At 46.3% G+C, this 18,350-nt stretch overlaps 2 protein-coding genes across 3 annotated transcripts in view; both read left to right on the top strand.

Moving 5' to 3' along the window:
• The window catches only part of LOC100074208 (prolyl endopeptidase), a 53,595-nt gene extending 52,768 nt beyond the window's left edge, over positions 1-827 (top strand). The window contains exon 15 of the mRNA XM_029047327.1: positions 123-827. Coding sequence (XP_028903160.1) covers positions 123-417 — 295 coding nt within the window. The 3' untranslated portion in view covers positions 418-827. The remainder of the gene's footprint in view (positions 1-122) is intronic.
• Positions 828-14,288: 13,461 nt separating this feature from the next.
• The window catches only part of LOC100074298 (popeye domain-containing protein 3), a 43,853-nt gene continuing 39,791 nt past the window's right edge, over positions 14,289-18,350 (top strand). Inside the window, exon 1 of one of the 2 annotated variants that reach the window (XM_029047520.1) lies at positions 14,289-14,458. The gene's annotated coding sequence lies outside the window, so the exon portion shown is untranslated. The remainder of the gene's footprint in view (positions 14,459-18,350) is intronic. The other variant, XM_029047521.2, reaches the window with a different exon arrangement.

Raw genomic sequence — 18,350 nt, 5'->3', positions numbered from 1 at the left:
ACCTGAGCAAGGGGGAGGGACGGGAGGTCTGGCCGGCTAGGGAGGCTGGAAAGGACCCTATTGTTCCAGGTCAGCTGGCAGAGCAACGACCCTCCAAACGTATCTGTTGATGTCCTCTGCAGGTATTCTCCACTCCACAACGTCAAGCTCCCAGAAGGAGACGGGATCCAATACCCATCCATGCTCCTGCTGACTGCTGACCACGACGACCGCGTAGTCCCCCTACACTCTCTGAAGTTCATCGCCACGCTGCAACACGTCGTGGGCCGCAGCCAGAAGCAGACCAACCCCCTGCTCATCCACATCGACACGAAGGCCGGCCACGGTGCCGGGAAGCCCACCGCCAAAGTCATCGAGGAGGTCTCCGACATGTTTGCGTTCATCGCCCGGTGCCTCAATCTTGAGTGGATCGCATGAGGGGGAAGGGGCGGTCACCGTGCCGCAGGGCCCCGGGGAACTCGAGGGTTTTAATACAGCTGAAGCGGAGACGCCACCTGGCATCGTACGTGGAAGGACTCAGTTCCTCCCCTTACAAGCCGCCGTTTATCATTTTGGCTCAGCCAGAGCCATCTTGGCATCTCCTTGGTGGAGTTCTGTTTGAGCCGTGTTTGGGCAGGGTTTTAAAATAGCATGTTGGCCAGGGAGCCGCACGGTAGGTGGCTGGTGCTGCCAGGGGTCCCCGGGGCCTGGGTGGGGTGGTATTCCTATGAAACATTTGAGCGTCCATCGCTCCCAGAGCTGCTCCCAGCTCCCCTCTAATCGGTGCCAGGCTGTTGTAGCACACATTCGTAATTTCTCTACAAATATAATAAATGTTATTTAAGGAAGGGAGGCCTCACTCTTGATTCTTTTCTTCCGAAGCATCAAAGCGGACCACGATTCTGCTTCACAGCAGCTGCCTGTTCCCAGTCAGAATCTGAACCTCGCACAGAAAGGCAGAGGGGTGTGGGTGCCCCACGCTGAGTCAGCACTGTTGGGAAGTCCTTCCCAAGCTAAAACAAGGGCAGGCAGGCAAGGGGGAGGCAGGCCATCTGCGGGTGGGGAGGACCAGTACAGATGTGAGTGCAGCAACATTGGCTTCCCCAGCTCCTGCCTACTATGACTGGGCCAATCACCTGGTGCCACTCCACTGCCTCACACCCCCACCTGCTCTTTCCAGTGCCGATGTTCGTTTCTTCACTCGTGACCTCACCACCAGTGGAGAATGGCACCTCTTTCTTTATTAAGTTGCCTTCTTCCTTCCCTGCTCCAGGCTTGCATATCCCGATGCCACTCATGCTTGGAAACATGGCGCTGTGTGCTGACCATGGGTCATGTGAGAAAGCAGGCCTCTCAAGTGACCCCCCAATTTCCAGTGCCCCTATCCCACCCTGGGAAGGGGTCAAGCCCCCTAGCAGGGAAATCAGGTGAGCGGGCACTGCTGGGTGAATGCTGGCGGGATGGGCTGGCACAGGATAGACTCCTTGGTGAGTGATTGTGGACCTGATGGATGGGGAGGCCGTGACAGACACCCCCTGCTGGAACCCAACGGGATGTGAAAGAGGAGCCTCATTGATTGATTGATTGAGTCACTGAGTGATTTAACTGAGGCTAAAAGGAAGTGATACAAAAATGGGCTGGAAAGAAAAGAGTGAAATTCAGCTTGGTCGGGGGAGCTCTGCGGGGACTCTGAGGTCAAACTTCCAATAACAGCCGCTTCGGGACAGCCAAGCTGGTGTGACACAGTGGAGAGGGAAGTTTGTACTGTTATGTGAGCTCAGGAAAGGCCACAGCTATTTTGAACTAGGAACTATATTTAGAAATGGCATCATAGACCAGAGAGAGAGCATGTCTACAGCCCACCCTGTCCTTCAGGTGACGTTTTCCTGGATTCACATCGTGCCCGTCTCTAAAGAAGCTTGCCCTTTTATTGCCCAGGCCCCAGCGAGAGAGGGAGGAGCAAGCATCACAACCTTCCTCTGTTCCAAGAAGGCAGCAAGCTTGATTTCAGACATGGGTCTAGCCTTCAGCCTGCTGAATTCAATCCAGCCTTGTTCTGCTGCTGGCCTGGGAGTCCACAGAGGACAACAACTAGCCTTGGTACCTTTTACTCTGAGAAATAGCTGGCAAGATGTCATGTGCCTGCTATGATTTGACTTGGTGGCCAGTGCAGAAGCTAAATCCAGTCTAGAAATTAACAACAATGATATTTATTAAGTGCTTACTATGTGCCAAGTACTGAAGTAGACACTAGTTAATCAAAAAAAGATAATTTTTCTACAAAAACGTTCAAGACATATTACCCCACTCCTCAAAAAACTCCAGTGGTTGCCCATCCCTCTCTGCATCAAACCAAAACTCACCATTGGCTTTAAAGCACTCTACCACCTTGCCCCCTCCTATCTCATCTCACTTCTCTCCTTCTACAACCCAGCCCGCACACTTCGCTACTCTAGTGCTAACCTTCTCACATTGCCTTGATCTCACCTGTCTCGCTGCAGACCCCTAGCTCCATGTCCTGCCTCTGGCCTGGAACGCCCTCCCCCATCAAATCTGACAGACAGTTACTCTACCCCACTTCAAAGCCTTATTGAAAGCACATCTCCTCTGAGGCCTTCCCAGATTAGACTAAGCCCTTTTCCTCATCTGCATTGCCCTGACTTGCTCCCTTTCTTCTCCCACCCTCCCAATCCCACAGTTCTGTAATTCTAATATTGGAATATCTGTAATTTTACTTATTTATATTGATGTCTATCTCCCACCACCTCTAGACTGTAAGCTCGTTGTTGTCAGGGAATGTGACTGTTTATTGTATTGTACTCTCCCAAGTGCTCAGTACAGTGCTCTGCACACAGTAAGTGCTCAGTAAATACATTTGAATGACTGAATGAATGAATTGGGATGCAGTCCCTGTCCCACCTGGGATTCACAGTGATAGAAAGGGAAAATGGGTATTTTATCCCCATTTTACAGGAGGGCAAATTTAGGTATAGAAAAGTTAAGTGACTTGGTACAGTGCTCTGCACATAGGTAAGTTCCTTTGGGGCAGGAATCATATCTACTAACTCTGTACTCTCTCAAACACTCACTACAGTGTTCTGAACACATTGTCAGTCAATCGTACTTATTGGGCATTTATTGTATGCAGAGCACTATATTGAGCACTTGCAAGAGTACAATATAATAAATTAGACACATTCTTTGCCCATGACAAGCATATAGTTTAGAGCGGGGAGAGACATTAATATAAATAAATCACGGATATGTACATAAGTGCTGTGAATCTGAGATGCCCAATACTCTTTGACTGAAGGGAGGTTCTTCACCTACTCAGTAAAAAAGGAACGTTGGATCCTTTTTAATTACTCGGGTCTTCCTTAAAGAGCTCCAGTCATCTCTGGATCATCCCAGCTATGGATGGAAGAAGTGGTGCTTCTAATGCAAAAATCTGAGAAGAGAAAACAGGGAGGAGGCTGAGACATTGGGAAACGGGCCTGGAAGAGACCCAGTTTTATCTGTGGTGGGCACCTCGGTGTGAGAGAGCAGAGAAGAGAGATACTTGAAAAGCTGGGGAGACTTTAAAAATTGGCTGCAGATAACCCACAAAACGGGTTATCCACTTGCAGATAAGCCAAGGTTGAGCCTATTTTTCTAAGAGATGTTCCATGATGTCATAATCTTAGCCCAAGAGAGGGAGATAGTTCTTTTTGGCTTATGCTCAAGCACCAGTTTTTTTCCTCTTCCCTTTCTACTTTGAATAATTTCTCTTGGGTGGTTTTTTTGCTACCATGAAGGTTTCACAAAATCATCATCGTAATGCAAAGTTTTATTACATTCCCACTGCCTACTGATTTTGTTTTATGTGCTGCGAGTACATTGGAGCTCCTTTCCTTATTACCCAAGCTATCGCATTTTGTATGGATCATTAACTCTAATCCCCTCTGCGTCTCCACAATCCTGTGGGGATCGTCCTTTGGATTTAATGTACGCCGTTCACATCTTAGACACCCTGGCAGTGTCCAGAGGCCCAGCACATTACTCTTATGATCCTATGCCTTGACTTTAGGTCCGTGCACTCCTGAAAGTCAGTTCATCCAATAGTCCGTACATTAGAGGGCAATGGCAGGCAGGACAGCCATTGGACAACGACAGCCAGTGGACCGCTGGCCACCTTTGGGATGATGTATTGCCGGTCAGTAGGAAGCCAGTTTGCGTACCTGAGTTGAATGAGGTTTGGCGCTCTCTTTCAGTTTTGTTAGGCGAGTCTTGCCTGAGTTTTATTGGATTAGCCAAACCAGCCTTGATTTGTCTAATTGGTGATTTCGAGTAAACCATGATTAGATCATTGGTATTCTGTTTAAATATGTTTCTAATTAAATGTATTCATTTAGGACTCACCCAATTGGTCCAGTTAGTTCTGGATGCTGGGATACTAGGCCACCCAAGGGCTGAGAAGGCACTAACCACTGACTCTCTGCACCGCTGCTGCCAATCTCAAAGGAAGCACAGGAACTAAGAACAATTAACTATGTCTCCTCGTGTGCCCTTTTAAATCTTTGCAGGATCCTTAGAATGTGCACTCATCAAAAGGTCAGAGAGTGTGCTTTGGGGTGGGGGGGGGGGAGGCGGGCGGGGAATTGACAGAATGAGAAGGAGAGAGGGAGGAGGGAAAAGAGAGTATTCATGTTTTGTTCACGAACTGTGACGCTCGTCATTCAGGATATTTCACATCACAAACAAATCCTGGCCCTGCGTTATGAGAGAGCTCTCATTTCTAAAAAATCACAAGAGTTATGAGTGGTTTCTTGCTCTGGACTACCATTGTTCTGCTGCATCTCTGGATGCGGTGCTAATAAATGTCAGACTGTTTTTTCTTTTCCCAGAAAGCTTTTTCTTGATCCCTCCCATCCCTGCAAAAAGAGTCTTCTTGAGTGGGCCTGGCAGAGGTGGCTGTGCAGAAGCTTTCAGCTTCCCTGCACTCCTCTGCCTCCTGCCTGGGATTAGGCGCAGAGGACTGGGCCAGGGTCAGAGAGGCTCACGGCTCCACCCTGGTCCTCCCTTTTGTCACTGAATGGTTGCCGCATCCCGCTGCCCTCCCTGAATAATTTAGTGATCCATCCCCCAGTTTAGCAGCAATGGAAGCCATCTTTTCAGAACTTCTGGTGGGAATAAATAACAAATGAAGAATGACTTTCCTTGCTTCATTAAACATTTAGGCCATTTCCAGGCTTGATGTAACTGCCTGTCACCTTGACAGCAAATGACAGAGTGCAGCGGTGTGGGGGACATTTTGACTCCTGCAGAAAAACGACTGGAAGGTAGCATGTAGCATGACAGTTTACTCCTGGGTGCAAAGGGTTTAAGACACCTGCATCTATCTCAGTGCTTAGCACAATGCTTGGAATATAAAAAACACTCAACCAATACCATCATTATTAAAACCAGAACTCAGACAACAGGTTAGGCATCCCATTTGACGAATTGTGATTCTAAGTGATTCTTAAAATAGAAATAGTACTTGTTACTATTGCCCATGCAGCTCAGGAGCAGGTGTTGGCCATTCCACTGGAGACCAGAGATTCCCAAAAGCTGGGGAATAGCAGCAGAAGGCCAAGGGACCCCCCCAACTCCAGGGATCCAGGAACACAGACAACAGTGAGCAAGGGTTCTTTAAAAATCTGCCCCAGGTTTGAAATGCCATGTCGACATTATTTATGAGTGGTTTGTGCTGCTTCAGATGCCCCCCTTGGGAAAGACTTCACTTGACTTCTGATTCCTATCCCTATCCAGGGTATAAACTTGTGGCTTTAATTACTCCAGCTCCGTTCAGCAGTATGTGTGACACTTCCAGGGAAAATGATTTATCTCCTAGTGCTCCAAGTTGCTTTGTTTTTTTAGATGCTCCATTCTGGGCTGGCTATCGGATAGCTCCATGAATCTCTTAAGTAATTTCTGGCTCAAGTCTTATCATGTCAACTCTCGGGCGAAAGGCCATGGCCACATTTCCACTCAACACTGCTCAGTGTTTGAATTTTGTTAGGTTTGAGTCCATTATCTTAATGGTATTTTTTTATGGTGTTTGTTAAGTGTTACTATGTGCCAGGCACTGTACTAAGCACTGGGATAGATACAAGGAAATCAGGTTGGACACAGTCCATGTCCCATATGGGGCTCACAGTCTTAATCCCCATTTGACTGATGAGGTAGCTGAGGCAGAAAGAAGTGAAGTGATTTGCCCAAGGTCACACAGCAGTTGATGGAGCTGGGATTAGAATCCAGGTCCTTCTGATTCCCAAACCCGGGGTCTATTCACTAGGCCATGAGCGCTTACTGTGTGCAGAGCACTGTACTAAGCACACCTAGACCATTGCTTGTTGTGTTGCTATGTCTGATGTCTGCAGCACCTAGTGCTGTTATTTCTTTTGCCTCCTTGCCTCTTGATCCTGTCAAAACTTCTGCCTCAAGAGACTCCACTCCTTTTTCTATAACAGTGCACCATGCTGGTCTCTCAACAACAATCGACTCCCATTTTTCTGCAGGGATGCAGCTTCATCTGATTCTTTGCTGTCCCACATTAGTAAAATGCTGTGGCAAGTTCCGTTGTAACCAGGGTCTCTGACAGGGTGGGACCAATGACCAGCACCAGCCAATGTTCCCAGCATTTGGATCGGTTTCATGCTGTGCACTCTGATCTGAGTACATCCCTCTTTCTACCCCCGATTCTCACCCTCATGTACCAAGTGTCAAACACTGGGCCAATCAGGGGCAACTCTCCAGCAATCCACCTCATTCCCACTCCCTGGACCTCCATTGTCCCAATTTAGCACTTTGGGCTGAACAGTGCTGGTTTCGGGTCAGTGCTACTCTGACCATTGCCCCTCACCTCACCACTGATCACTGGATCAGATGCTGTAACGGGTAGGGGCTGCTGCTCTGCCTTGGCGTCTCTGTGCCTGTGTGCCACCCATGGAGTGCATGTGGCTCCTCTCCAGAAAGAGGAATTGGGAGAAATGGGTCATGGGATTGAAAACGATTCTTTCCAGCTAGAGGCAGCAGTGTGACTCCCTTCCAGAGGGCCAATCAGAATTTGCAAGGCACACTTTGTGATCTGGATGAAAGGGAGCTAAAATGCAAAACCTAGGAGACTGGCCAATTTATGAATGCATTTTTCTCTCACAGCAGGAGCTTCACAGTCATTACCCTAATAGGCCGAGGGCTAATAGGCCGAGGGCCTGTGCTCTGAGAAGCAAATCTTCTGTTGGGACAGAACGGAGACTTGGTTCATTCACTTTATCAATCAGTGGTATTTATCGAACACTTACTGTGAGTACTATTCTGAGCACTTGGGAAAATCCAAGACAATACAGTAGGTGGACATGATTCCTGTTCCCAAGAATCTTACGGACCAGAGAGGGAGACAAATTAAAATAAATTACAGATGAATCAGGGGCCAGCCATGTGGTCTAGTGGAAAGAACCCAGACTTGGGAGTGAGGGGACGTGAGTTCTAATCCTGGCTCCACCATGTACTTGCTATGGGACCTTGGACAAGTAACTTCACTTCTCTGCGCCTCAGTTCTCTCATCTGCAAAATGGGGATTCAATACCTGTTCTCCCTCCTACTCAGAATGTGTGCCCCATTTGAGATCTGATTATCTTGTATTTACAGCTTACTGTACTGACCGCTTAAATGCCAAAATTAACATTATAGTTATTATCATTATAGTACATAAGTGTGGTGGAAGTGGGGTGAAAATGAAAGTGCTTAGGCAAAATCCTCCCTCAGTAAAGGAAGTTATTTAGAAACCTTGTGTCTATTATTTTCTCTGTGGCCATTCCAGCATTTCAGTGAACAGATTATATCATTTCCAATTTGAGTTCATTCTATTTCATTTACTCCAGTGTTGCAGTGAGTCTCAGGAAATGAAAACATCCCTCAGTGAGTAAGCTGGGACACTTCAATCCGATGAACACAAACAGAAAGGCCAACTCACTTTGCTTGTGAACAGCTTCTCTTTCATATGGAATGCTGGAGTTTGGGGACCTGCTGTAGAGCCAGGGGAAGGAGCACTGCTCAGGGAATCAGAAGGCCTCAGCTCTGGTCCCAGCTCTGCAGCAGGGGAATGTCAGCTTCAGGGGCTGGGCCATCGGCAGGGAAGGTTTCTGACTGAAGAATCAACGAGGGCGTTCTGTGAGGTGGACTGGCCCAGCAGGGAGCCTGAAAATAGCTGACCAATGTGGGCGGTGAAGACCAGGGCTGCTGTCACAGCCACCCTGATTTATCGCGCTATGGTACAACATCGGCATTTTGCTGTGGTCACTTTAGCCATACATAGTCTCTTCCCTTGGCTCCTTATATGCCCACCTTGCCTCCCCCACCCCCCATTTGCTGCAACCCCCCCCCCCCCCCAGAAGGCAGCCTGACCAGAGGATAGAGTATGGGCCTGGGCATCAGAAGGACCAGGGCTCTAATTCTGGCTCCACTACATGTCTGCTTGTGTGATCTTGGGCAAGTCACTTAACTTCTCTGTGCCTCAGTTATCTCATCTGCAAAGTAGGGATTGATTGTGAGCCTCATGTGGGACATGGACCGAGTCCAACATGATTAATTTCTACCTACCCCTGTGCTTAGTACAGTGCCTGGAACAGAATAAGTGCTTAACAAATTCCATTAACTACCCCCCCCCCCCCGCACTCTGGCTGCCCCATATTCCTAACTGAATGGCAGCAGAGATGGAGAAAGTACAAAAGCTGCCACAGGCTTATCCTCGCCCCAAGCTTCCCCCCTCCCCACAACCTTTAAGCTCTCTTCCACTGCCTTGGTGGGATTGGAGGCTTTCAGACTCTCTGTAGGGATGGCCTAGGTCCCATAATGCGCTCCTTGACTGATTTAACATAAACCTTCCAAGTGAATGATGCTACAGAGACATTCTCACCTCATGCTGGACTCTTCAACCAACTCCAGGTCTGACTAGTTTGGCCCAGGAACAGGACAACGTCTCCCTGACTTGTGACATTATCTGCCTCAGGAACTCACTTATGTCCTTAAAACTTAATTTCCCGGTGCTTAGATAAGCATCCATGAATAAGAGATTACAATTTACATGGAGCAGCTCATTCTTCGGGTATGAAGAAATTCGATACTTGTATTAAACTGATTTAAATACTTGTATTAAACTGTATTAAAATTAGATGATTGCTCTTCATCTAAGCCAACATTAGAGCCAAGTGAAGTTTATTGGATATTGTGTTCCGAGGCTGCTAATCAGCATTCATAGCATGTCTTAATTTCCTGTGACTGGGAAGAGCACAAGAGCAGAGTCTGGTTTGCCAGAGTATTCTGCAGGGGACTAAATAGCCCATCTCTCCCTCTGAATATTTTGGGTCAGATCTCTTGAGGATGAGTTCCTCTAGAATGGGCCCCTGAAACCACTTTCCTTTAAATGGGGATTCTCCTCTTCCTCTAGCACTCTTGAATTGTTAATGCCAAAACTCTCTGACTTTGAGGTAATGCTGTGAAATTACTTTAGCTTAGAACATCCCCCCAAACCATAAGACTTAAAGTTCTTTATAGGTAGGGAACGATTCATTTTTGTTTCGGATTTCCCAAACTTTCAGCACAGTGCTTTGTACTAGTAGGCATGCCATGAATGCCGGAATTGCTACAACTTGAAGAAAGTGATTCAAGCCACTTTAAATTTAGCATTAGATAATGACAGATCTCTTTATCATAGATAATGGCAGACCCCCTAGTGTGTTACCACAGAGTGTCTTTTGGCTGAATAGGATGTGAAAGTAATACATGAAAATTAAATCAGACATAGATACAAATTTTGTAAAAGTATTCAAAATCTCAGTACATATTTAGTCAATCACCTACTATGTGCTGAACACTCTTCTGTGCACTTCAAAGAGTACATTAGGGTGAGGAAACCGAATCTCTGCCTTCAAGGAGCTTACAGTGTAGTGAAGGAAACAGACATTAAAATGATTTACAGGCAATTGAAGGAATGAAAAAGGGGATATGTGTATGAGTTGAATTCTAAAGTAATGGCACAAAGGAGATGTACATACATGTTCCTGGAGGTTGTGAACACACCAGTGAATAGGTGGTGTGAATGTGTTGAAATGGCAGTTTGGTAGACATAAGATGAGGAGAGCTGAGGTCTGTGAGAATTCAGGAAGGAGGGTGCTTCTGTCAGGGGAGAAGAGGAACAAGAAATAGTTTGGTGGTATGCAACTTGGCTCGGTGGAAAGTGCTTGGGCTTCGGAGTCAGAGGTCATGGGTTCGACTCCCAGCTCTGCCACTTGTCAGCTGTGTGACTGTGGGCAAGTTACTTAACTTCTCTGTGCCTCAGTTACCTCATCTGTAAAATGGGGATTAACTGTGAGCCTCACATAGGACAACCTGATTACCCTGTATCTCCCCCAGTGCTTAGAACAGTGCTCTGCACATAGTAAGCACTTAACAAATACCAACATTATTATTATTATTATTATTATTATTAACTATCTCTGTTTTTATCACTTTAAAAAAATTACATCATTTTGGTCAATTGCTAGTTTCTTGGAAACACAGTAAGGCCTTGAATATTATTCCCTGTGAGTCCAGCGATCTTTCATTTAATGATCTATTATTGTGGGACCAGATAAGAGCTCTAATAGGGATCAAGCAGTGGCCAGAAGCAGGTGGTAGAGTGGAAGCCAGCGGGAGTGCGGTATGATGGTAGCCAACTGAAGGTGTAGTGAATGTACCTGTGACTCAAAGGAAGTCCCTTTTAGGAAGAATGTGACTTTAAGGAGGAATAGGACAGTCTCTAGACTATGAGTTCATTATGGGCAGGAACTGCATCTGTTTGTTGTTATATTGTACTCTCTCAAGAGTGTAATATAGTGGTTTGCACACAGTAAGCACTCAATAAATACAACTGATTGAATGAATAAAGAATGCCCTCTCGACCTTTACAGGACTGGAACTCCACACAAAACACAGTCATCAGAGACAGTAAATCTGAACCAGACCAGAAAGAGTTATCAATAAAATGTCATCAGGAGTCCACAGAATCAATCTAGCCAGCTCTATTTCAGGATGACTTCTCAAGCCAGTGCCTAAGTTAACCAATGTTTTTTTAAAAGGGAAGAAAATTTCTCTATGCAAAAACAGCATCTTGATGGATGCCAGAACAACGTAAGAAGATTCTGTAAGACGGATCAGGCTGGCTAAAGGGCAGGGTGGAACCAGTTGGGGTCAGTTAGATATTCAAAGCGCCTCAGAAAATTTCCCTGCTCCTTAGGCCACGCTGGGTTGCAACAGCCTCATTGATGACCCATCCTTTGAGTTGCCCTGCCATTACTATTTCATTCTGTTTCCTTCTCTATCCATGGCAAACAACAGGGCTTCCATCCAGAGGAAGAATTAGAGATCTCAAAAATCAATGAGATACCCCAAGTGGAAATTAGTCTTGTCCAACTTCCTTCTATTCACAAAAATATTTGTGCTACAGTGATGTTAACAGACTGGAAGAGGACATTTTTCTCACTCAAGGTAAATGAAAATATGTGTCATATTTCCCATGAAAGGCAGGACCCAGGGAGAAGGCAAAATGTAAGTAAACACGAATTTACCGATCAGTATTTACTGAGCACCTTCTGTGTGCAGGGCACTGCACTAAGTGCTTGAGAGAGTACAATAGAGTAACATCATGTGATTCCTGTACTGGAGCATATAGTATATCTTGCAACCACCCCACGGTGTATAATTCTGCTTAGGTAAAGTTGACGGAGAAGTTGGCTTGGGTAAGGCCAGCCACAGTTGTCCCTGTGGAAAGTTCTGCCTACCGCAGTGTACTTTCATGGTGTGAGATTCCCCTGTTCTCTTGCCTTCATTGTCATGGTGATTACTGACCAATCTTTCTGTCATTCTAAGGGTGTTTGCCATTTTACCATTTTTCTCTTTCCTATAATTATATCATAAAAACTTATAAAATAATATGCTGTTGAAATTAGCCACTAGAAATCCAGCTGCAAGAACTCCAAACTGCTGAAAGAGGAAGCTGTTTTTTGAAATAAGTGACATTTGGGCTCCCATGATTAACTTCTGGTGAAAACTGAGCATGGTGGGATCTACCAAAGTCACCCCACCTGGATTCTCAATTCTGCAAAAAATGGATTAGCCCAACTACACTGTGGTAACAACTGGTAAATGCTTAATTCGTAAGGAAAGAGGTGCACAGGCTACAAATTGCCAGGTCTGAACCCTGGCACACCCTGAATTTAGGTTTCAGTTGGTTTCTGAGTTCCTTGGTGCTCAGTGTGAAAACAGAAAGCTCCTTGTGTCCCATCCAACGGCCCTCCACAAGCCCATGCTTCCATTGGTGAATCGACCTATGCCTTGATGAGTCTCATAATAACAATATGGATACTATTATATGCTTACCATGTGCCAAACACTGTGCTAAATGTGCTGCAGTGCTGCTCTGCTGTGGGATTCTGTGGCTCAATTTCCTCAACTGCAAAATGGGGAGAAGATATTTCCCCTTACCTACCTTGCCTTGGGGAAGTCACTAAGCCTCTTTGGATGTCAGTCTCTTCCCCTGTAAATGGGGGAATATGATCTCCATTCTCCCTCCTCCTTCCTAGACTGTGAGCCCCATAAGGGACAAGGTCTGTGTCCAATCTGAATATCTTACATCTGCCTCATGCTTATCACAATGCTGGAACACAGTAATTGTGGAGAAACATTATCAATACTGCCCACATTTAGTTTCCTTTTCCCCCAGGATTGCTGAATACGGTACAGTGGATACTTTCATCCTTACTGCTCAACACTGAGGCTAGCACAGGGCACAAGCCCCTGTGTCTCTGGAGGAAGAGTTCCAATTGTGCTTGCCAAGAGTTGGTGCCAACACAGGCATGTGCTGTGTAAACAATTTCCACCGTCCTTTTAAATTTACGACCTCATTTTATCCGTAGATGATCTGTTTTCAGATTGTTTGTCAGATTCCTGCATTTTTCATCTTAGCCTCATTTTCTGCATCACAGGCTTCTATCGTGTGATGGAGATGAATCAAGCTGTCCCAAACTGTTTGTGGTGCATTAATCACCCAGAACTCTTCACGGGGCTGCTTGCACTATGCCTGCCTGCCTGCCTGCTCCTACATCTGCTCCCTCCTTCCTTTTCTGGCCGAGATGGAAAGAGCATGGGCCTGAGAGTCAGAGAACTTAGGGTCTGATCCCAGCTCTGCCACTTGCCTGCTGTATTAATCAATCAAACATATTTATTTAGTGCTTACTATATGCAGAGCACTATATTAAGTGCTTGGGAACGTACAGTACAACAAAATTAGCAGACATGTCCCCTGCTCATAATAAGCTTACAGTCTACAGTGGGAGACATTAATATAGATAAATACCTTGGGCAAGTCTCTTACCTTCTCTGTGTCTCAGTTTCCTCATCTGTAAAAGAGGGGTGAATTGCCTGTCCTCCCTCCCCTTTAGACTGTGAACCTCATGCGGGACAGGTGCTGTGACTGACATGTTTATCTTGAACCTACCACTTGATTGCCTTGTATCTACCCCAGCGCTTAATACAGTGCTTGGCACATAGGGCTTAACAAATATTGTTATGATTGTTGTTGTTATTGTTATTATAAACAACTGCCCTGCTTGAATTGAGGGAGCAAGATCAGAAGGCTCTTTCTGCAGGAGGACGGTCCGGTCCCTTCAGTAAGGAGATGAGAGGTTCAGACCATCTGACCACCAGTCAGGTGGGTAAGAGAGGGTCTGGTGGCTCTTACTATCCCACAAATTTTGGGGTAGCGAAATGAAGTTAGAGGATGTGGGGCTGCGTGAGCTGAGTGTACCAGGGGAGGAAGTCACTCTTCTGGGTCCGGGGTCCCCAGACCCTAGTCTGGGGGTGGGGAGGGGTATCTTTGGTGGGACCCCATCTGCAGCTGCTGAATGATAATAATAATGATGGTGTTTGTTAAGCGCTTACTATGTGCCAAGCACTTTGCGCTGGGGTAGATACAAGGTAATCAGATTGTCCCACGTGGGGCTCGCAGTCTTCAACCCCATTTTACAGACGAGGCAACTGAGGCACAAGGAACCCACATCCTCTGACTCCCAAGCCCGGGGTCGTGCCACTAAGCCTCGCTGCTCCTGGTGGGGGGGGGGGGAGGAGGGGCGTGTGCCATGACACCCCGATGGTCCTTCGCCTTTGCTTTCCTCCTCCTCCTTCTCCTCCCCTCCCTCCCTAGCAACTCCTCCCTCTCTTCCCCTTCCCTCTCCCCCTTCCCCATCCGTCCTCCATCTCCCTCGTCCCTCCTCCGCCCCAGCCCCTGGGTCTTGGGCTGTCCGTTCTGGTCCGGAGCCGGCCGGACCCCGGAGAGCCGGACCCCGGAGAGCCAGACCCCAGAGGCCACCTTCGCCTGCCCCGAAACTTTGTCCCGGGAGGAGCCCCGGAGCCCGGCCCAGAGGAGGTAAGAAAAGGACCGACTTTTGGCGGGGGGGATGGGGGGTCCGGGAGCTCCAGCCCAGCTGCCCCCCTTCCCCGAAGGGGCTGAGATTCCGCATCTCGGGGTCCCTTTCCAGACTGAGATCCTCTCCTTCGTTCACTCACCCAATCGCATGTATTGAGGGCTTACTGTGTGCAGAGCAGTGTGCAAAGCCCTTAACGACCCTGTCCCTGCTGGAGGGGCAGATGCCGCTCGGGTCCTGCTTCACCGGGCACTGCCTCTCCCGGCAGGATTCCCCGCAGGGCGCGAGGGATAATAATGTTGGTATTTGTTTAAGCGCTTACCATGTGCCAAGCACTGTTCTAAGCACTAAGGTAGAAACAAGGTAATCAGATTGTCCCACGTAGGGCTCACAGTCTTCTTCCCCATTTTACAGATGAGGGAACTGAGGCACAGAGAAGTTAAGTTGCCCAAGGTCACACAGCTGGCAAGCGACGACCTCTGACTCCTAAGCCCGTGCTCCTTCCACTGAGCTGCGCTGCTTCTCTATGGGCTGTGCGTCTTTCACCGCTTAGCTTCTGCGCCCCCAGGCACCAAAACTTCCCTCCCGCTGCCATTAGCACGAACCCCATCCTGAAAAAGCAGCAGTTCCTTGTCTGTCTGCTCCTCTGCCTGGCGGACTCACGGCCGGATAGACAGGCAGGACGGGGGTTCTTTCTTTCCCCTTGCATTTTGCCGTCGGAGACTGGGCCGGAGACAGCTTGTCCCCATGGGCAGAAGAGGGGACTTCATGGTTTTCACCCTGGACTAGATAAACACTTAGTTCTCCACTTAGCCATCGTCTCTCTCTCTCTCTCTCTCTCTCCTCTTCTTCCTATCTGTAATTATGTTAGTGTCTGCCTCCTCCTCTAGAGTCTAAGGTCCTTGAGGGCAGGGGCGATGTCTAATTGTACTGTACTCAATCAAATTTATTGAGCACCTACAGTGTGAAGAGCACTGTACTAAGCTCTTAGGAGAATATAATCTAATAATGAACAGACACATTCCATGTCCACAACGAGCTTACTCATCCAAGCGCTCAGCACAGCGACCATGTCTACTAACACTACTGTATTCTCCCAGATGTTTAATGCAGTGTGCTGCCCACAGAAAATAATCCCACCAGACTGTAAACTCCCTGAAGGCAGAGATCATATAGAATGACTCTATTGTGCTCTCCCAAGTGCCTAATGTCTGTCTGTCTCCCCCTCTAGACTGTAAGATCATTGTGGGCAGGGAATGTGTCTACCAACTTTGTTGTACTCTCCCAAGCGGTTAGTACAGTATTCTGCACACAGTAAGTGCTCAATAAATTCTATTTATTGATTGATTTAATACAGTGCTCTGCACAATCAAGGCAGTAAGTAAACATGATTGGTTAATTGATGATTCATAGACCCTCCAGGTTGCCCTCTGTGGCTGAAGCAGAGGGAAAAGCCTCCTGGTTGAGGTCAGTGTATGGCTAGGTCAGTTTGTGAATTTTGTCCTCCACAGTTGGCCCAGAATGTCTTGGTGGAGCTTGAGATGGGAGGGTGTGGGGGTGGGTGTAAGGTGCCTGCAGATGATAGTTATCCTGAAGGCAGTAAGAGATAATAAAATAACAATAAAATGGTGTTTGTTAAATGCTTTCTATGGGCCAAGCACTGAACTGAGCACTGAGGTAGATATGGGATAATCAGATGAGCCCACAGTCCTTGTCCAACGGGGGACTGTATTTGAGGGGAAGGAGAACAGGTATTTAATCCTGATTTTACGGATGAGGAAAATGAGGTCCAGAGAAATTAATTAACTTTCTCCAGGCCACCTAGAATTAGAACCCAAGTCCCCCAACTCCCAGGCCTGAGCTCTTTCCACTAGGTCATGTTGCTTCTCCAACTTTGAGGCCTTGGAATTGGATTTTTTCCCCAGAGTACACTCCCCAAAGTCACGTAGCCCTCTGCATGCAGGGAACAGGTGTCTCATTTTTGCTGTACCCTCCTAAGCATTTACATTCAGGAGGTACTCAACACACACTAGTGATCAACTGACATTTCATCTTGCAATTGCTCGCCTCTTGTCCAGTTGCCACCTCCCCACATGTCTGGGATTCTTAGGTTCAAGTTAGAATGTGCTTTTAACCAGAGAAGGGTATCCTCTTAATACTCCATGTCATCTTGGGGGGGACAGGAAAAGGAAAAAAGAAGGAGGAGCAAACAAATTCCAGTTGAAAAATTTACCTCCATTTTTGTCTGGATCAGTTGTTGGTATTTACAGGTTGCTTCTAACTTCTGAGCACTGTACTAAAAGCTCAAGTCAAAATCTAAAGCATTATAACTACAGAAAAGTTTCTCTCTCCATCACATCTGCTCACTCACAGATCCCTGCTCATGTGGGCAGTGCCTTATTCTATGCACAGTGTGATACTGTAGCCATGGAACAATCAAGGGGGAAAGGATAAGCCAGGTTGATTGACTGGAAGAAATGGTTCCTGGATACTCCAAATAGTGCTTGAGTTATTTGAGTTAAAAGTTCTAAATAAATAAAGTGATGAGAGGGTAATTGTCATTTATTGCCTTATGATTTGAACTCCATTAGGCAGAAGGGAGGGACAATGGATTCATGTGAAATGGAAACAATGAGTAGGGATTACTTTGTTTATCTTAAATTTCAGTTTGTCTCTCTCATAAACTGTAGCTCATTGAAGGTATTTCTATGCTACAGTACCTGCCCAAGACTGTGCTGTAGACACAAGGTCAGTACTCTTTCCTAAGAGAAGCCAACACTGCAATTTCAAGTAGAGGCACGCCATAGGTGATCTCTCTCCTCTCTCTCTCTCTCTCTCTCTCACAAACACACACACACACACACACACTCCCTCCAATGTCTTGGACAGCCCTGTACTTGTCAGTGAAGCATCAATGGACAGTCCTTTAGCCATGCCTAGCCCTATCAGCAAAACAGGCAATGAATGCTAATAGGTGCCCAATGGATAGCCAGTGGACAGCCAATGAGCAGCCAGTGGACAGCCCTTTAGCAAAGTCTGGGACTGTTGTCAAGGCAGTCAATGGAAAAGGCAATTTATTATAAACAGCTCAAGTACCAATTTTCCAACTTGCAAAAAAAGTGACAATCTTTATCAAGAAGAAATTGAAGAATTTCAAAAAGTCCATTCATATATTTTAAAATATTCACTTAAGCCTGATCTTTATAACCTCAGTCCTTTAAGACACCCATTTTTTTGTAAGTTATAAGGGTTTTTAAAGTAAGCAAGCCATGTAAAAGTGAAATGCAGTACATTGTTTATCGAAAGAGCTAGAGAATCTGAAGAATGACATTTGACTGTAAAACATATCTCTGGGAAATAGTACCTCACAATGAAATGAACTTGGTCCTGATCCTGAGACCATATCCCAAGTAAAAAGATGTAAAAAATAAAAAATGAGTAGCAAGTTATCCCTCATTAAAAAACATGACTGCAGTGACGGCCAACTGCAATAAATATGACACGTGCTGGTGAAGTGGTTCAGCCCAGTTTTAATGGATCTTGGATACATTTATCTTGTGTCTACCCCAGCATTTAGTACAGTGCTTGGCCTATTGTAAGCACTTAACAAATACCCCAGTCATTATTATTATTGATTACCATTCTGTGCCTCAGTTTCTTCTTAGACTTTGAAAAAATGGGAGAGAGTGTCCAATTTGATTATCTTGTCTCAACCCCAGTGCTGTGCACCCAGTAAATCTCAGTAAATACAATAATTAATTAATAGCATTCAAAAGTGTTTTTTATATTGGGTGAAATAGATGCTTACTATAATATCTGACACTTATTTCTGGTTGCCAGTAAATATTGGATAACCCTGCAGGGATGATGAGTAAGTCTGCCTTAGTTTCTTTT

This window comes from Ornithorhynchus anatinus, chromosome 19 (genome assembly GCF_004115215.2).
Source record: "Ornithorhynchus anatinus isolate Pmale09 chromosome 19, mOrnAna1.pri.v4, whole genome shotgun sequence".
NCBI classification, from domain to species: domain Eukaryota; kingdom Metazoa; phylum Chordata; class Mammalia; order Monotremata; family Ornithorhynchidae; genus Ornithorhynchus; species Ornithorhynchus anatinus.
The sequence above is the reverse complement of the archived record's forward strand: the minus strand, read 5'-3'. Positions and strand labels throughout refer to the sequence as shown.